General features: G+C 48.5%; 1 protein-coding gene across 2 annotated transcripts; it reads right to left on the bottom strand.

Annotated features, from left to right (window-relative positions):
* Positions 1–345: 345 nt before the first annotated feature.
* Positions 346–9,896, bottom strand: LOC120698046 (respiratory burst oxidase homolog protein F-like). 2 transcript variants are annotated; one of them, XM_039981492.1, is made up of 15 exons: positions 8,853–9,573; positions 8,605–8,764; positions 8,461–8,509; positions 7,729–7,842; positions 4,518–4,940; positions 3,291–3,674; positions 3,087–3,182; positions 2,898–3,013; positions 2,623–2,790; positions 2,363–2,522; positions 1,984–2,181; positions 1,764–1,892; positions 1,549–1,627; positions 993–1,111; positions 346–898 (listed from the first exon to the last, which is right to left on the bottom strand). In XM_039981492.1, exons 1-14 carry the CDS (start codon positions 9,571–9,573, stop codon positions 1,002–1,004), a joined length of 2,907 nt encoding a protein of 968 aa, XP_039837426.1. In that variant the 3' UTR covers positions 346–898; positions 993–1,001. The 2 variants fall into 2 exon arrangements, with proteins under 2 accessions (XP_039837426.1, XP_039837427.1); XM_039981493.1 differs by having other exon boundaries at positions 346–1,111; positions 8,853–9,896.
* Positions 9,897–17,273: the final 7,377 nt, after the last annotated feature.

Below are 17,273 nucleotides of genomic sequence, written 5' to 3'. Positions count from 1 at the left end.
TTCTTTCGTTTCCATCAGAGAGGACACACGTGCACACATCCCATCCGCACACTACCTACGTGTAGCAAAATACTATATGCATCACCTAGCATTGAAAAACATAGATTCCACAAACAATATCAAACGTCCGGCGTCTCGTTGCATTAGCACCGAGTTGTCGCAGCAGGTACCAACCAGATCTACCAGGCGCAACTATTCGTGCGAATTTCACCGATGTGATCATCATTTACCTTTTACCACACGTAATCCTTTCGTTTCGACGCCTCATAAACATCCCCCCCCCCCCCCCCCAACAAGGGCATCACTGAAGTAAGATGTACATCATTCAATCAGACACTAGGCCCCTAAAAAGAATTCCCATCTTCTCACTCAGACAACACAGCAAAACAAGCTTCAATCAAATTTGGGCCCGGCAATCTGGGCCCAGTCACTACCAACCCTACACTACATACAAAAACCAACTATACTCCTTCCTGTTTTTTCATCCCTCTGTATAATTACAAAGTTAGAACAAACATGCGGCCTCAGTCAACCACTCAGCTGCATGCAAATATACAATTAGATAGCCTTGTGACATCCTGGCCTTCATCCTGTGTCCTACATCACGCTGCTTACAATCACAACCATCCTCAGAACCTGTGGACTCCGCGCATGGGGGATCTTATCGAGGGAATCCCCCACCCCATGGACCTTGCTGGTCCACGTCCACCTGGGGTATTGCTGTTCAGTCTATGATGGAAGCCATGTGATTGTACCAGCTGCTCCCCCATTAACATTTCTATGCGCTCTTATTGTATTTGAGTATCTCAAGCAATTGATGTCGCTGCTGTAACTGGTTGTAGTATCACGGTGCGGAGGGCGCCGTGATGACACAACACCATGTGCAGAATCCCTAGCTCTTCCAACCCATTGCAAAGAAGGCAACGTGTTAAAGCAAAAATGGTTTACATACAACACATCTTCCCCACCTTGTTCCCCTATTCTGTATTTACCTTGTTATGTCAGAAATGCTCCTTGTGGAACTCGAATTTCGTTGTAGATTTGCCATTGAATTCATAACAAAGTTTGCTTAGTTCCTGTGCCAAAACTGGAGCCCCACAGTAGAACACTCCTGTACACAACAAGAAAATTTACCTTATTTACAGTGATCAGACTAAAGATGGTATCGAGATTATTGGTTCAGCAAGAAATGGGTGTTTTTACACCCCCCTCCTCCCCCCTAGATTTAAGTTCTTTTCAGCGCATAAAAGTAGGGAAAAAAGACGTTTCAAAATTCCTTTTATTTTTGTAAGAAAACTTTCTTTTGGAGATTGCAAGAAAACTTTCTAGTTGTGTTTACCATGGCAACGCATACTAAACATCCTGTTCTGATGTACGTACCACTGAGAATCGGTATTTTCACTATAGGAAACTCCTTATTTGAGTTATGTAAAAGTGTTGGTCCAGGTTTTATGAAGGACTAAACGAAACTCCCATCCTGAATGCAATGGCATATTGCAGCTAAAAGGAAAATTTTCAACTATATCAGGAATATGAAAAGTATCTGACCTATTTTAGCATAAGGATGTTTGGTGGCTATCTTAGATAGGACTTTCTTAAAATTTGGCCTTGCAAAATGTGTCCGGACCTGCAAAAAAACCAGAAAAATGGTATAATGAGAACACATCCTTATAAGTTGCATACTGAACATTACAAGGTATTCTTCCTCATCCTATAATAAAGTTCAACACTTTACAGCGAGATGCAGGAGTACTAGAACTTACTTTGGTTCCTGAAACTATGTCAACGCCATTCTTGGCATGATTGAGAGCTTGCAGCATTGTGATGAGTGCTGACCGAGCATCCCCTTCCTCATAAACACTTGTGAGATAGTTGTGCATCTCAATTATATTCTAATAGTCAACAAGGACATCTGTAAGAACAAATTTGCGAAGAGAAAGCACATAACATGATATGTAAAAAAAAGGGTTAGATGATACATACCCTTTGATCTAGTTCCGCGATCTCATTCATGACTCCTTTAAACCAATCAAAAGAGCCTTGTTCGCGTGTCACCCAATAAAAGTAAGCATTTGTTGTCTTCAAAACCCTCTTTGGTTTTGAGGTAATCCTCATAAGGGTGTCAAGATCAACATGTGCCTTACTGCGACCAATTGGTGGGTAAAGATCGCTGGAAGCTTCCTGAAGATTTTAGGCAAATAAATTAATTCCTGGCCTATCTAGTATTGGTGAGGGGAAAAAAATATTTCAACAGATGGCCAACTAAATCGCATAGAAAATAAGAATTAAATCGATTATTGATTCCTAAGTCACAAAAAAAAAGTATAAGAGGCCAGTTGGTGACATGAGAAGAATAACTTACTTCCTCTTCCTCCAATTTGATAATGTTATTGAGCAAGTCTTTCAGTATGCTAATAAAAGGTGTGGCACCAATCCCTAATCCAACAAGTAGTAAAACATCATACTTGCTGTAGTCTTGTGCAGGAGACCCATATGGTCCATCAATCAGAAGTTTCGGTAAGCTGAATTTCCAATAAATAAATAAATAAATAAATAAGTGAAGCCCCCAATTGCAGAGACAGACTATTAAGTATTAATATGAATATATGGGAATTAATATACGTTTTCTTAGTTGTTTCATCTGCTCGAAGAAGGCCACTTTTCCCACCCACCGGTGGCTCACAAGCTGCTGAGAATACCCGCTTGAGCTCCCGTGTCCAATCACCAAGTTGCCGAACATGAATGCTTAGATAGTCATCCCCAGGTGCCGAAGTTATTGAGAAAGGATGCCTGAAAGCGGAATTAAGTGTTTTATTACTTATAGAAGAAAAAAAGTTGTCCAAAAACATAAAATTTGGGATCTTGGATTAGTTTAGTTACAAAGAACAGCCACACACCATTCAAAGGGTGAAACAGCAGGGCACTGAACAAACATATACTGCCCGCTCTTGTAACGGAATGTGGGAGGCTTGGACATCTGCAATGTCAAAACATTACCAGGATATATGGCCACCTGCAAAGAAACTATGGGTCAGAGAACTGTAAACAAAATCAATACTCAGATTTCTAGATTCTTCAGGAGTGACCTTCAATAGCCGGACAGAATAACTGCCCGATCTGAAGAACCTAAGAGTCCTCTCCCCAACATACAGACCAACAGGCACCGAGAGATACATCCATGTCTGTACAAAATAATATATCATGTACAATATTGATCATGTATATATTAGACACACACATAGTAATTGAGGTCCAGATAATAAGTAAGAAAAAGATGAAGATTATCTCACCGTCTTTTTGTACCAGTGGTGGATAAGGTATAAACACTCTCCATGAATAACGAGTGCTATGTACACAATGATGAATAGATGATGGGAGTACCAGAAAGCATTGAAGCCAGTTAATTTGTCAAATGGCCTTGGAAGCTTCACCAGGCTACGGCGGAACCACCTTGTTGCTAGAGTAAATGCAATAAGCATGCACACAACCATGATTACCCCTGTTATGCCCTCCACTCCTTTGACCAGGTCTAAATATGTTGGCTTCTTATCCCCAAAGTAGTCGTGCAGCGGAGCATACTTCTCTTCCGGTGAACTTATGAGCCGCGGAAAATCACATACAAGGTGGTTCCCTGCATGAAGGATAACACCAACCACAATTGCCGCTGCAATAGTCTGCCATTACAACACAAGCAACAAATTTGTGCTTTTAGCCATATTATTGGTTTTCACTGAATGATGAAATACCACATGTCCTTTCATGACAAGACAAAAATCCCTTATTATGAGGCGCCACTGATTACCCCATTATATGTTTCTGTTACATTCGTAGCCAGCAAGAATGGTTATAGCATGAGCTGCCTGACATGGCATTGCCCAAAACTATGCTTTTAGCAAATTGCTATGGACCGATCATGGCCAACATGCAATTTGGACGTTGGTTTTAGATTCACTAGTACCCTTTAAATGAATATAAGGTATGGGTAAGCTTCGGTCAACCAAATGATTTCTTTGTTATGTAAATGGCAAAGGGTAGATTAATGCCTCCCTTATGAAGGACAAAATACTTCTGGTCAAGAACAATGAATATTCAGTTTGATCTAACATAGGCACAAATGACTGTTTGTTTGGGATAATGGGATATCACAAATCTAGATTATGCCCTGACTCTAACCATAAGAAAATTAAATAAAGCCTTCAGGCAATGTATCATGTATGGAGGAATAATCCATTAATTAAGCTGTAACTTATACTCCCTCCATTCCAAAGTATTAGAGGTTTTAGTTTTGTCCTAAGTCAAATTCTTATAATTTGACCAAGTTTATACAAAATATATTAGCATCTAAACAAATAAATGCACTATCAAGACATTTTTCATGTGGATAATGGCACTGATTCGATGTTGAAGATGTTGGTGCATTTTTTCTATAAGCTTGGTCAAAGTTAGAGAAGTTTAACTTAGGAAAAACTAAAACCTCCTAACTTAGAAAGAAGTAGTTTAAGTGTATAATGGCTAACCTTGTGAAAGTTTATGTTATCATCGAATGGCAATGCCCTTGCAGCTTTCGTATTCCGCAGCCAGGTGATGGTGTTGCGGCATACAGGCAAGAGAATAAGTGCCATGTTCAGCTTGAGAGTCTCAGCAGCACCCTTTGCGGTTGTAACACAGTAGCCCATCACATGAAAGACATACCGGTTGCGATACTGGATGAACTTCCAAATGAATAATCCAGCCATTATCCCAATCCATAATGCAAGGACCCACAGACGCTTCCAGTTGTCCTCCAGATAGTAGTTCAATGTGCTGCTAATTTTTCTGATCGGACTCCTCTTCCTAAGACCAGCGAGGTTCTGGCTTAATGCCTGGCTTGTGTAGCTCAAGGCCTGGCTGTAGTTTACATAGGTATCCTTTTGCAGTAGCAGTGTCTCCAATTGCCAGAGCTGCAATGCCAGTCAGAAGCAGTTTTTTTCAAATGACACATCCACCTCTAAAGCCAGATAAAATTGGAAAAAAATATTATGGAACATCATCCCAAGATATTTGTTGTAGATTTCAACGTACAGGTCATTGATCAGGTTCACACCTAAACTGATATAATATATACAGTTGTACATGTAAACATGGCACACTTAAAATGTGGCAAAAATGATAATTTAATACTGAAATTAAAGAACAAAACTATAATAAACTTCTAAAATGACAGTGAGGAACTCCCTATATGAAAGGAAATTCCCAAGCAAAAGTATCCTTGTTTCAGACTTCAGAACAGTCCAACTGCTCAGAAATATTAGACAGAGATAGGATTCAGGATACCGAGTACTTAAAAGTAACTTCACATCAATCAGGATAAAGAGGCATGGTTTTACTGCTCAGAAATGCTGCAGTAATTGTATTTATTAGCATGTAAGGAAGCATTGTTTTAACCATTAGTTTTATTGCATGTGGATTAACACCAACAATTCACAGCACTGTCTTAGTAAAATCAATCCCATCGATACAAATCACAGGACAAAGATGCCAAGGATGGGGGCATCCTAAATTACAATTCTCAGAGAGAGAAAAAAAGAGGCGGATTAACTGAACACGATTTAAGGGACCGAGTCAACCAATCGACGAAACCGCAGATGGTCCCCACAAGATTATAATTGCACCTGCCGGTGCACATGGCTCCCATATGAGCCCACCATACATGCTGTGGAACATGCACGCAATAATTCCCTTGGGGAAAGGTGGGACATGAACTTGGTTCTCAATTGTACTCGCACTATCTCAGAGACTGGAAGATGCATAAGTACATAACTAGCCATACTGTATAGAATTATCTAAATAACACTGTTCGCCTAAACGGTCGTTTAGCCCGTTTACACACCGTTTAAACGCTACACAGTGGTACACCGTTTCCATTTAATCAGTTATTTTGACCGTTTAAATGGCCGTTTTGCCCGTTTAAACACCCGTTTTGCCCGAATAATGGGCTAAACGGAAGGTGACTGACTGTTTACCGTTTAGCGTTTAGGATAACACTGCTAAATAACACGGACTAGATGTGCCACTTTGTTCAAAACAAATACAATTAGTATTATACACCTCCACTTTGTTCAAAACAAATACAATTAGTATTATACACCTAATGGAACTATCAGCAGCAACTGCTAGGCAACTTTCCTTCAGGAAAGGACATTGAGATTCCTAGCCTTGTATTTGATAGATGTAGGATCAGTCATCATCATCATCAATCATCAGGTGGATATGTTCTACCTTAAAATAGTGAGTCTAAATATGATTAGTGCCATTCAGGAATAAATGGAGAAGCAGATGATACCCAGTGACGACCAGTCAACCAGAATGCTTCATTGGGACAAATTCAAAACTTAAGATCAGTTATGGATGTTTTGTTCTAAGTCAAACTTTTCTAACTTTGACGAAGTTTATAGAAGCACCATCATCTATACCATCAAATTAGTTCCATTAAATCCACCATAAATGTCTTGATGGTGCATTTATGTGGTACTGTAGATCTTAGTATATTACTATATTTCCTATAAGACAAAACTAAGGCCACGTTTGGTACAGCTCCACCTCCGAGATCCAGGCTGGATCTTAGTCCAAACAATAAACAAAATGATTTATCAAAATACTCTGTAAGTACCATGGAGCTGGAATGGAGAGAGTGGATATGAATGAATGATCTTATCAATTTAAACAAGCATCATACGGTGTGGTCTGCCATGCAGAAGACCTGAGGATATCATTTGAAGAAAAGTGAACTGCAGGGAGAAAGGTATGCATCGAACTAGGCAGCAAAACAAAGAGAAGGATGGTAGGAAGTTTCTCATACAATCTGTTTTATTTTGTTATATGAATGTTGACCAGTGTTTTAAAGGCATTGGGTCGCCTTGTCGCCTTTAAAACACTGATGTTGACATTATGTATGTCTAATTACAGCATATGTGTGCTGGCTAGAGCTATATTACTTTTGCTACAAGATGCATCCCCAAGTGAGCCAGTATAAAGATCAAAGGGTCTCCATAGATGAAGTCAGTTAGTTCAAATTTTGGACAGAAGGGCTCCAGCCTCTTCCCTCCAGGTACCAAGTTCCTCACAAAGAAACTTTACTGTGCAATAAGAATTTTCAGGTGGAAGTCACAGAAAATACGTGAGGAGCAAAGCATTAGGAGAAGTAATAAAACACAGAGACATGTATCCCAGACCGAACATGAGCGAGATGGTTATTGCTACAGGGAATTCCGGTATGTTACATGGAGATACAGAAGGGAAGCAGGAAAAAATCAGTGGAAGGGTTTGATTGAGCAGGAATAAAAGTTTTTCCTTTAGGTTGACCAATGATTCCTTAATGGCTCTATCAGGATTGAGATTCTTTTGATGGAAAAGTTGGTCAACTTTCGCTTTCAGTCTTTACCAAATATTACTGAACTGAGGACCGGCCATGCCATGTTGTTTGGTTAAAACGAGACCCCTCCCCCCAACACACACACACACACACAAACAACAACAACAAGAAGAGGTTAATGCAGCTGTGCCAAACATGTCCAGTCATAATCACTATTTTCTCACTCTATTCCTTAAGCTAACACTTTTCCAGTTAATATGTTTCTCCTGAACACCTTCAAAATCAGCGGATACAGATGGAATCATGGAACAAATTATGTGCACCAACTTCCTGTCATAGAAAATTGCATGGTGCAAGATAAAACATATGTTATTTACCTCAATGTAGCCAAGACCTTCGGGATCAAGTTCCTCCATGATCAAGGCGGCATACTCTTCAGCTTGCTCCTTAAGTCTCGACAGTTTATTAGCTGAAGCGCTTAACATAATAATCTGGAAACAGAACAGTGGCAATTTTCAATCAACTGATCACCAACCATCCTTTTCACACCTCGAAAAAAGTAACCTAAACAAACAACCTGGCCTGGCCCTTTCCACGATGACCTCAGCTAACTAAATAAATTAAACTCTAATCCAAAAGCTGCCTCCTTTCCACGCATCGTTTGAACATATTATTTGGCAGCATGACGGAAATGCCCCCACCAACTACTGCCTTCTGGTGTCCGAACGATCAGCTCCATCTCTATCAATAGTTAATTTACGAAACACCCCTCCCACGTTCTAGAACAAACAATATCAATTGCACAACAAAAAATGATGTGTGGGCACCGGCCGGCCGGTGGTGGGGATGCTTTCCCCGCCAGTTTCGCCGGGATGCCTCGATTAGTCGGCAATGTTTTCTCAAGCTATCGATTTCGTAATCCTTATGCGTGAATCCGGGAGCATAAACTTGTAAGACAGCAAAAAACAAGTACATATGCACAGAGGCATGGAAATGGACAGCTGAATTATCAAAAGACTCCAAATAATTATATCCAAATGTCCCCGAACAGCAAGAGCAAAGAAAAAAAAGAGTGAAAACACCAAACACAGCCAAGGGGAATTGTTTACCTCTTTCACTTCCGCCTCTGTGATATGGCCATCTGCATTCTTATCCACCCTGATTAAAATTATATACCAAAACGAAGACACGTTAATGGAACAACATAACTCTGATGGAGTTCATATAGCAGTTGGTAGATTGTGGGGAGTTACATGTCGAAGAAGATCTGGAGGCGCGAGTCAAAGCTGTTGTCTGTGATCTGCTGCCAGATCTCGCGCAGCTCATCCTTGTTGATCTTGTCCACCTGCATCTGGCGGCGGCGGCTGAGCGTGTCGAACAGCTCCATCGCGAACTCCTGCGACTCCGTCATCCCTGCATCCGAAACTCCAATGCGGTTAGGAACTAATCATTTGGAGAAGCGTGGGGGTTTGTCGGTGCACGGAGAGGTATTGAAGTGAACCTATGCATTCGGGGAAGTCGTCCCGGGAGAGGTAGCCGCCGCGCGCGAGGCGGTCGAAGTTGGCCTGGACCTCGATCCAGGCGTTGCTGGTCTTGTTGCCGCCGCTGATGAAGCGGAGGCCGCGGATCGCGCGCTGCGCGCCGGACTTGGTGCGGTCGAGCTGCGCCCGGCGGCGGCGCTGCGCGCGGGCCTCGAGTGCGGCGTCGATGCCCGAGGGCGCGGCGGCGGCGGCGGCGGCGGCGCCTGCCTCCCCGGCGAGATTCGCGCGGCTCTGGGTGCGCGTGAAGCGCTTAGTGAGGTCCTGCGAGAACTGCTTGGCGCGGCTGGCGGTGGCCTTGAGCTCCTGCGAGAACTGCAGCAGGCGGTGCGAGGAGGTCCGGCGCATGGCCGGCGACCGCGACCGCGACGGCGCCCCGGACGACGGCTCCGGGTGGCGCCGGGGCGGGGGAGGCGCCGGCGCCCCCGACGACGAAGGCGACGCCCCCACCCCCAGCCCGGCAGCCGCGGCCGCGGCCGGCTCGACGCTCCGCAGCACAATGTTGTCGTCCTCCAGCAGGTCCAGCGTCACCTCGACCAGCTCCTCCCCGTCGTCGGAGCTCCGGTCCGACCCGCGCGGCGAGGAGCCCGTGCTCAGCGACCGCGGCGTCGTCACCCCGGAGCCCCATCGCGGGCGGCCCGGCGTGCCGACGCCCGGCGGCCCTCCTCCTCCTCCTCCTCGCATCGCCTCCTCTTCCTCCCCCCCGCCTGGCGCCGCTAGCTACCCGCTGCAAGCCAGCCCAGCCAGCCACCACCAAACTTGTTTGACGATTTGGGCAGCTAGCTCGCAGGCGCAACAGTCCAAGCGGGCGCGACCTAAAACGCGGTAGCTTGCAGTCACCCCTCCACACCCTCCGTCCCCTCTTCTGTCCTCCCTTCTCGCTGTGGGCTGCGCGCGCGTGTGCGTGCGTGGAGGAAGGCACCCGCACCCTCGCGCCGAGGACAGCCGAGGCGCCGAGCGGAGGAAAGGGGAGAGGAGACACGGCGAGCAATTTATCGGGGACAGACAAAAGCCGACGCCGCCCCGAGAACAAAGTAAAAAAGGAGGCATATCTGGTGCAATCACCGAACTGGTGAAATCATCGTACAATCAAACTAAAAAGATCTTCAAAAAATTTTGAAAAAAATCATGAATGTACATCTCGGTCTATCCCATCTACATATAAATTTCCACGATCAAATTCATCTTACACTTGCAGTTACAAAAAAGACAAATTTTCTGACAATCATTAACGTTCAAATGCAGCCCAAATTTATCTTTTTTGTAACTGTTAGAGTAAGATGAATTTGATTATGAAATTTTATGTAGATGGGGTAGACCGAGATGTACATTCATGATTTTTTTCAAATTTTTTGAAGATCTTTTTAGTTTGATTGCACAGTGCTTTCACTCCTTGGAGCTGCGGCGCCGCGGCCGGTATATCCGCTTCCGCCAGGCGCCCGCCAGCGCAGAAAAAATTATTAGCGCCCTGTTTAAGTGTGATCAGCAGTTGTGCACGCGTCCGCGGTGAGATTTTACTCGTCGCTCCAGGTCAAATCCGCATCATCTACAGTCGCATGGCGGCGAATTTCACTTCACAGGCAGCTGAGGAGAAACTGAACAATGCAGGAGTAGCTGGAGCCGGAAAGAAAGAGAGCCTTCGCCGACCGTGGACGGGGAAGAGATAAATTGACCTCTAACCACCGGAGGCCAGTTGCCATGGCGGCGGCTGCTGCTGATGATGATCTGGCGCAGGCAGAATCTCCTCCTTCCAGCTCGTGGGCATGCGTGCGCCAAGCCGGACACTCTACCTGGCCTGCGCGCGCCAGGATGCGCGATTACGACAGTGCCCACGTCCTCCCTCCTCCACTTTGCCCAGCCGACCACAACTACCCTTTCCCGACGTCAACCCCCCCGCGTACGTGCACGGTGAGTTGTCTCGTCCCGCTCCCAGGCCCGGCCGCGCACGGCCCCGCGCCCGGCGATACGGAACGCCACCCACCGCCCCGCCCCGGCCCGCCCCACCCCTTTGGTTGGGTTCGTTCGGCGCCGCGCCGCGTGCAGGCAAAGGCAAAGGCAGAGTGCGGGACCGTGCGAGTCCATCGGGGTGGGGCGCACCTAACGTGATCGTCTGTGAGATCGCGGGGGCGGGCGGGACACGACGGTTGCGGCCCGCGCCGCGGCTGCTGGCGGCCACCCGAGAAGATATCGCTCGCCATCATGAGCCGAGCCGCTGCATGTGCCGTGCCGTGCCGTGTGGGTGCGGCTGCGGGGGCGAGCACGGCACCTTCCCCCTCCTCACTCCTACTCCTCCAGGCGCGTCGCCGACGCCAGGTTTGCTCGGCAGGGCATAAGCTCGTCGAAGCGTACTCGAGCCCTCGGTGAGTGCTTGTGCGGTGGCAGCGTCATCGGCTGGTGAGGGGCCGAAACCGCAGCTGACGGCGGGTCATGGCCATGCAAGTGGCTGCTGGCTACCTGGTGAGTGATGGCAGGAGGTTTGGAGGGAGACAGGAAAGGGAGGGAGGAAATGCGTGTCTTATAGGGCACCCGCAAAGGTCCTCGCACAGTGCCGGCAGGGGCGTGGGCGAGCGTGCCTCAGAGAGGAGACGGCATCGGCAACCGTGCGCGCTAGCGCTGAGAGAGTCGCTAGCTCGGCACTGTGCGCACTGTTTATCGATTAAAAAAACCAAATCACCGGGTAAATGGACTACCGCTGCGTACGCCAGCTGACCACAGCGGAGGGAGCAAGAGCAAATTTCCTCCTCCTCGTTTCCCACGCCTCTCTGTCTACAGTGCCAAATAATACATCTACAATATCAAACAGTGTATTTGCTCCTTCATTTGCTCCCTCCACTGTGGACGGTCTCACAAGCGGCAAACAGTGCGAATAAACCGCAACAGCTGTCGTGGATCACTTCTGTCATGTCCTAAGACTGACTCCAACAACATACCCAAATGGGAACCCAAACCCAAAATAGGTTCGGCACAGTGCATTTGGGTATCAAATCCCCCATCCAACCGACGACGCAAAATTGCATCCCTCTCCACCGCGACGCATTCGTCCAGTGGTGGGCCCGCGACAGGGCACGGCCGGCGCTTCCAGGCTCCGCGGCGGCGCGAGGCGGGCCCGCGAGGCGAGCCCGCGACGGAGCTCGGCGGCTCGGCGCTCGGCGGGGACCCCGGCGGTCGGAGCTCCTTCCCGCGCGAGCTGGGCTAGCCGACGGCCCAAGCCCTCCACTAGCGGCGGCCCTCCCCCGGCGCGAGCTCCCCCGACGGCCGTCACCTCGACCATCTCCGTCACCTCCGTGTCCCTCCACCCGCCCGGCCGCAGCACGGAGTCGAGTCGGACAGCGACGACGTGGTGGAGGCCTCCGAGGAGGATGAGTCGCGGCGGCGGCGGCCGGACGCCGCATCGCTCCAGAACTCGATCCAGCGCGCCGCCGCAGGCCGCGTCGAGCAGCGGGCAGGTGAGCAGCGGGAGGCTGAGCAGAGGGGGCTGTAGCGCTGCTTGGTGGATCTGGAGGAGAGGAACGCATGGAGACGGAGGAGCAGGGGTGTGCTTCACGAGAGAGAAGGGAGGCCGCCGCTGCTCGTGGTGGTGCGGTGGAGGCAAGGAGGAGAGAGGTTGCTGCCGCCGTCGGCCATGGGAGAGAGAGAGCAGAGGAAGGGAGGCGCCGGCACTGCGAGGAAACCGAGGCGCGGCGGGTCCGCATCCAGGCGGGGCGCGGCGGGGAGCCGCCGGTGCGGCGGGTCCGCGTCGAGGTGGGGCGCGGCGGGGAGCCGGCCGCCGGCACGGCGAGGAGACATGGCGGCGTTTGCGTCCGCTGTTGGAGAAAAAGGAGTTTTGGGTGCGTGATCCTGTGACTGTGTGCGACCCAAACCATGAAATGCCTCTTGTATTTGGGTCTCGACTGTTGGAGATAGCCTAAGGCCTCCTCCAGCGGTTACAGTATGCACCGACGATATCGCTGGGGCGGCACAGTAAAAACAGAGCCTCGGGTCGCGTGTCTGTGAGGGGGAGAGGATTATCGCTGGGCGAGGAGTGCGTCGCTAGCGAGAGGTGTGAGGCACTGTTTAATGATTAGAAAAATAATTTAGCTGGCGATACCGTCGACCGACGGAGGAGGCCTAATGCCAGCCACACCTGTTTTCTCAACCTTCTGCCAAACATTCCACTCAAAAAAGGAAAAAGTAATCTGCCAAACAAACATCGCGCTTGTTGCCGCCCAATAGCACATAGGCTACCTTTTGTGACATCCCAAAAATTCACCTAAAGAAATTACTCGAAATCATCTCAAAATTTTGGTTCGTCGTTGAGCTCCCCAAATTCCCTGGAACCGTTTCCATCAAATCTCTGTCCCGACATCCGAATCCAATCGCTGTCTCGTCTCCCTGTTCTCCCTTGTTCCGCGCGTCACGCCCGACCGGCACGCGTGCGCGTCCAGTCGCGAGCACCGCCGCGATTTCCGCCATCTCTCTCTTTCTTTTCTCTTTTTTTCTTATTTTCCATTTTCTTTTTTCTTTTTCTTCCCTCCTCCATCTTTCTCCTTCTTCCTGCTTCTGCCCTGTCCCGCACGCGCGGCGCCGAGCACGCCTCCACGCGCTCGACCCCGCCTCGCTGAGCCGCCGTGCCGCTCGCCTGCCTCGACGCCGAGCCCCCTCGCCGCCTCGACGCGCGCCCCTGCCCACGCGTGCGCACGCGCTTCACGCGGCCGCGCCGCTCGCCGCGCCGCCCGCCGCTGCCGACCCGCCCTGCCCGCTTGCCCACGCGCCGCGCGCTGTGCGCAACACGTATTCCGCGCGACCCCGACACTCGCCGCGTCGCCCGTCGTCTAGTACCGCCACCGCCTTCCTGTGCCCCGCCTCGCCGCAGAGCCGCACTGCTCGCGCACAGCGGCCAGGCCTCCCCCACGTGCGCCTGCCCGAGCCGTCTTGTCCTCCTGAGCCGGCCTCGCCGCCCGCGCGCCGCTCCGCGACGCTCGTAAGCGGCCAAACGCCATTAAAGGCGCCCGCGAAGCTCGCTAGCCGACCACCCCGTGGCCACCGCCCCACCGCTCTCCCCACTGCCTTACTCGGCCTATAAAGAGGCACCTGCGCCGCTTCCCCAGCTCCACAACCACCTCCACCGCCGCGCGCCCTCCTCCTCTGCGCAGCAGCGCCGCCGCCGCGAGCCTGCTCCGCCCGCCGCGCCTGCTTCCCGTGGCCGGCCCGCTCCGCCGCCTCCCTGCTCGAGCCAAGGGCCGAGGTAGGTGCCCTGGCCCTCCCTCTCCCTTTTCCCCACGGGCACTCGCCCCTGCTCGCACTGCCCATGGCCGCCGCCCGCCCGCCACGTCCATGGCCGTCGCACCCCTCCCTGCGGGCCTCCTCCTCTGAAATTGGGCAGGGGAATCGACTCCTCGCGCCGTCCTGCCCCTTCTCCCCCTCTCCCCGACCGCCGCCGAGGCCTAGGAGGCCGGCCACAGGGCCGCCGGCGCCCCGTCCCCCCCTCTGTTCTGTTCGGGAGGGAGGTTGAAGAAGGGCATTTTGCCCTTAGCCCCCTGCCCTTTTCCTTTTTAATTAAGAGGCCCCTCCTATTTTCCTTTTTGCAAACAAACCCTTCCACTAAATGAAAATAATTTTAAATAGATCCCTGTTCTTTCCAAGAGTGACCCTGACATGTTTGAATATTATAAACAAGCCCCTGTCATCCCAAAACTATTTACAAATAGGCCCCTGAACCCCGGTTTAACCCCTAAACCTCCCTGTAACCTATCATTTCATGCGCCAAATAATCTCCGATCGACCTGAAACTTTACCATGCCATTTCTAACATAGTTTTGGCCATGCCATTAGAAAATCGCCCAAAAATATTACTCCTATCTCCATATCTTAATTGTTTCCGATTCGAGCTCAGCGATAAAACTTTTATTTCTTTTTCTTGATTGTGTGCTTGCTTGTGTACGTCGTAGATCACGGTGTGAATGAGGGAGAACCCGTCGACGAGCAGTACTGCGAGCAAGTGAATGAGGACCAGTTCCGCGACCCTGAACTTGAAGGACAGTACCTCGATCAGGACTTCCCGGAAGGCTTTGAGAACGGCAAGTTCAATCCCATCCTTTGATGCATGTTGTATCCCAGTTTTTATAAACACAACCTATTAGCCTATTTTATAAAATTGCATATGTTTTGTTTACTGGAAATATGGTTGGATAGCCACCCCTTGATTTGTAATAACCATTCCTTGACCACCTAGATTAATGTCTGAATGTGATTTGTTTGGACGTTAATCGCTGCTAGAACGCTTAGGATCTTAAATACGATACAACTTGTTTTATAAAGGGAAAATGTGTGAGTGTGGGAAGGGAAAAATGTGGAATTTTCGAAAGATGAGTTTAGATGGGATGGATGGTACTTCTGCGTGATTTGCCGAATGGTGTGCTCGTAACTGTGTGGTTGAGCAAGGAAGGGAGATATCCATCCTGTCACAACTAAGGACCAAGTTGGTGTGTCATCTTGTCTAACTCCACTATTGTGCAAACCACTCGACCATTGTATGGGCAACGGCTTAGCATAAACCCCACTAGTTAGTCTGATAGCCATCAGGAGAGCTGAGAGCAACGGGTGACCAAGGAGAAGGGATAAGCTCTGTGTGACTGACGCCCCGATTAAACCTCGGTGATAGGTTGATGACCCCTTTGTGGATCCCGTGGTGGCTAGTCAGGTCTAGCTAAGGTGGGTAATGGCTTTGTTGGGATCTGCACCGACACTAAGGTGATCGTGCTGTGGTACCCCGCTTGTGGGTAAAGTTGCACACCTCTGCAGAGTTAAAATCTATTCGAATAGCCATGCCCACGGTACTGGGCGAGTTACGGTTTGGTCACACAACTAGTGTTTCTTCTGAGAATGGATGGGTTGGCGTGTGTTGTTTTGGAAAAGTGTCCGGCAGCTGTGTCATGTGCTACGGCGGATGAGGAGTCCGGTAGCAACTTAAAACTGGGATCATGTGTGGATCAACCCTACGTGTTACTCAGCGCAAGATAATTGCTTTTGAAAACCCCTTTCTTGCAAATAAACCCCTGCATAAAAATTCACTTTTCGCAAATTAAACCATAGCCTTATCATTGATTTATCATGTGCATTATATTCTGTTTATACCCCCTCCGTGGGTGTGATTGGACTTGCTGAGTACGTTTGTACTCACCCTATTCTTAATTTTTATTGAGGAAGATCCATACTTCGTTCCCGAAGACGTTGAGTAGAGGTTCCGTCCTGCACCTAACCTTGCCTGTGGATAGGGTCACTCGCGGGAAGTTCCGTATGGCGCAAGACTCTGACGACCCCCTCTTCGTAGTTAATATCGTTGTGTGGGTGTTAGTTGTTATCCTCGCGATAGTGGCGCTTCGCTGCCCACTTCCGCGTAGAGTTATACGGTGATGTACCATCTAATGTAATAAAAGTGTTATCAGCCTCATGGGACTAATATTGTATCACTTTTAAGTATTCTCTTATGAGGGGACGCTTCACCTTTTCAGTTTTATGGAAGTGGTTTTTTTCCGGTGTAAAAACAATGCTTTCGCGGAAAATTAAAACTGTAATTGGACGGCAAACGTAAGGGCTTGTTTGTGAAAGCTCATTCTGATAAACTGCGAGAGTGATTTTTTTTTTTTGCTGAAAGCATTCTTCTAGATCAAAATTTTTAAGATGAAAGTGACTATATGCACCACAATTGAATCCGCAAAAAAGTATTTTATTTCCGCTACTAGCCTCAGAGTCCGTTTAGAGATCGCTTCATAGAATCGGTCTACAATTACTTCTTTGACAAACAATTACTACTTTTTTTTGCAATGCATGGATGGCCTGCCCATTTGATTAGCAAAACGCAACTAACGCCCCATGATTAACCAGCTCATCAGCTAAAGATTTATATACGCGCATCAAATAAAAAGATCGCGTCCGTACCCATAAACATTTCTTAACGTGCCTGAAGGGAACTCAGCATTGAGTTGAGCTTGACGAGCTTGGTCAATGGATTTCTATGCCTACCAATACCTGTGCTTCAGAGGATAGGAAAGCACGGGAATGTACTGAGCAATGCTCAGCCTTGTTTAGTTGGTGAAAAATTGTTGGTTTTGGTACTGTAGCATATTTTATTGTTACTTGATAAATAATGTCCAATCATGAACTAATTAGGCTTAAAAGATTCATCTCGTGCTAATCAGTTAGATTGTGTAATTAGCTTTTTTCAACTGCATTTAATGTTCCATATATGTGTCCGAACATTCGATGTGACGGATACTGTAGAAATTTTTTTGAGAACTAAACAAGGCGTAGTGGAGGACATCTTTGAGCTCGAACGCTCGATGACCAAGTCCATACCGAACTCGCACGCCTCTTTGCATATGATTTGCTCTTGATTATTGGGTTCC

This window comes from Panicum virgatum, chromosome 3K, assembly GCF_016808335.1.
Source record: "Panicum virgatum strain AP13 chromosome 3K, P.virgatum_v5, whole genome shotgun sequence".
NCBI classification, from domain to species: domain Eukaryota; kingdom Viridiplantae; phylum Streptophyta; class Magnoliopsida; order Poales; family Poaceae; genus Panicum; species Panicum virgatum.
This window is presented reverse-complemented; position numbering and strand designations above follow the sequence as displayed.

Bases quoted from the DNA above. Each gene is read 5' to 3' on its own strand.
- LOC120698046 (XM_039981493.1), bottom strand. From the start codon at position 9,573: ATGCGAGGAGGAGGAGGAGGAGGGCCGCCGGGCGTCGGCACGCCGGGC. The intron at 3,675-4,517 runs GTTAGCCATTAT...TTGTAATGGCAG, and splicing joins ATAACATAAACTTTCACAAG to ACTATTGCAGCGGCAATTGT. The intron at 1,628-1,763 runs GTAAGTTCTAGT...GTTTTTTTGCAG, and splicing joins ACATAGTTTCAGGAACCAAA to GTCCGGACACATTTTGCAAG.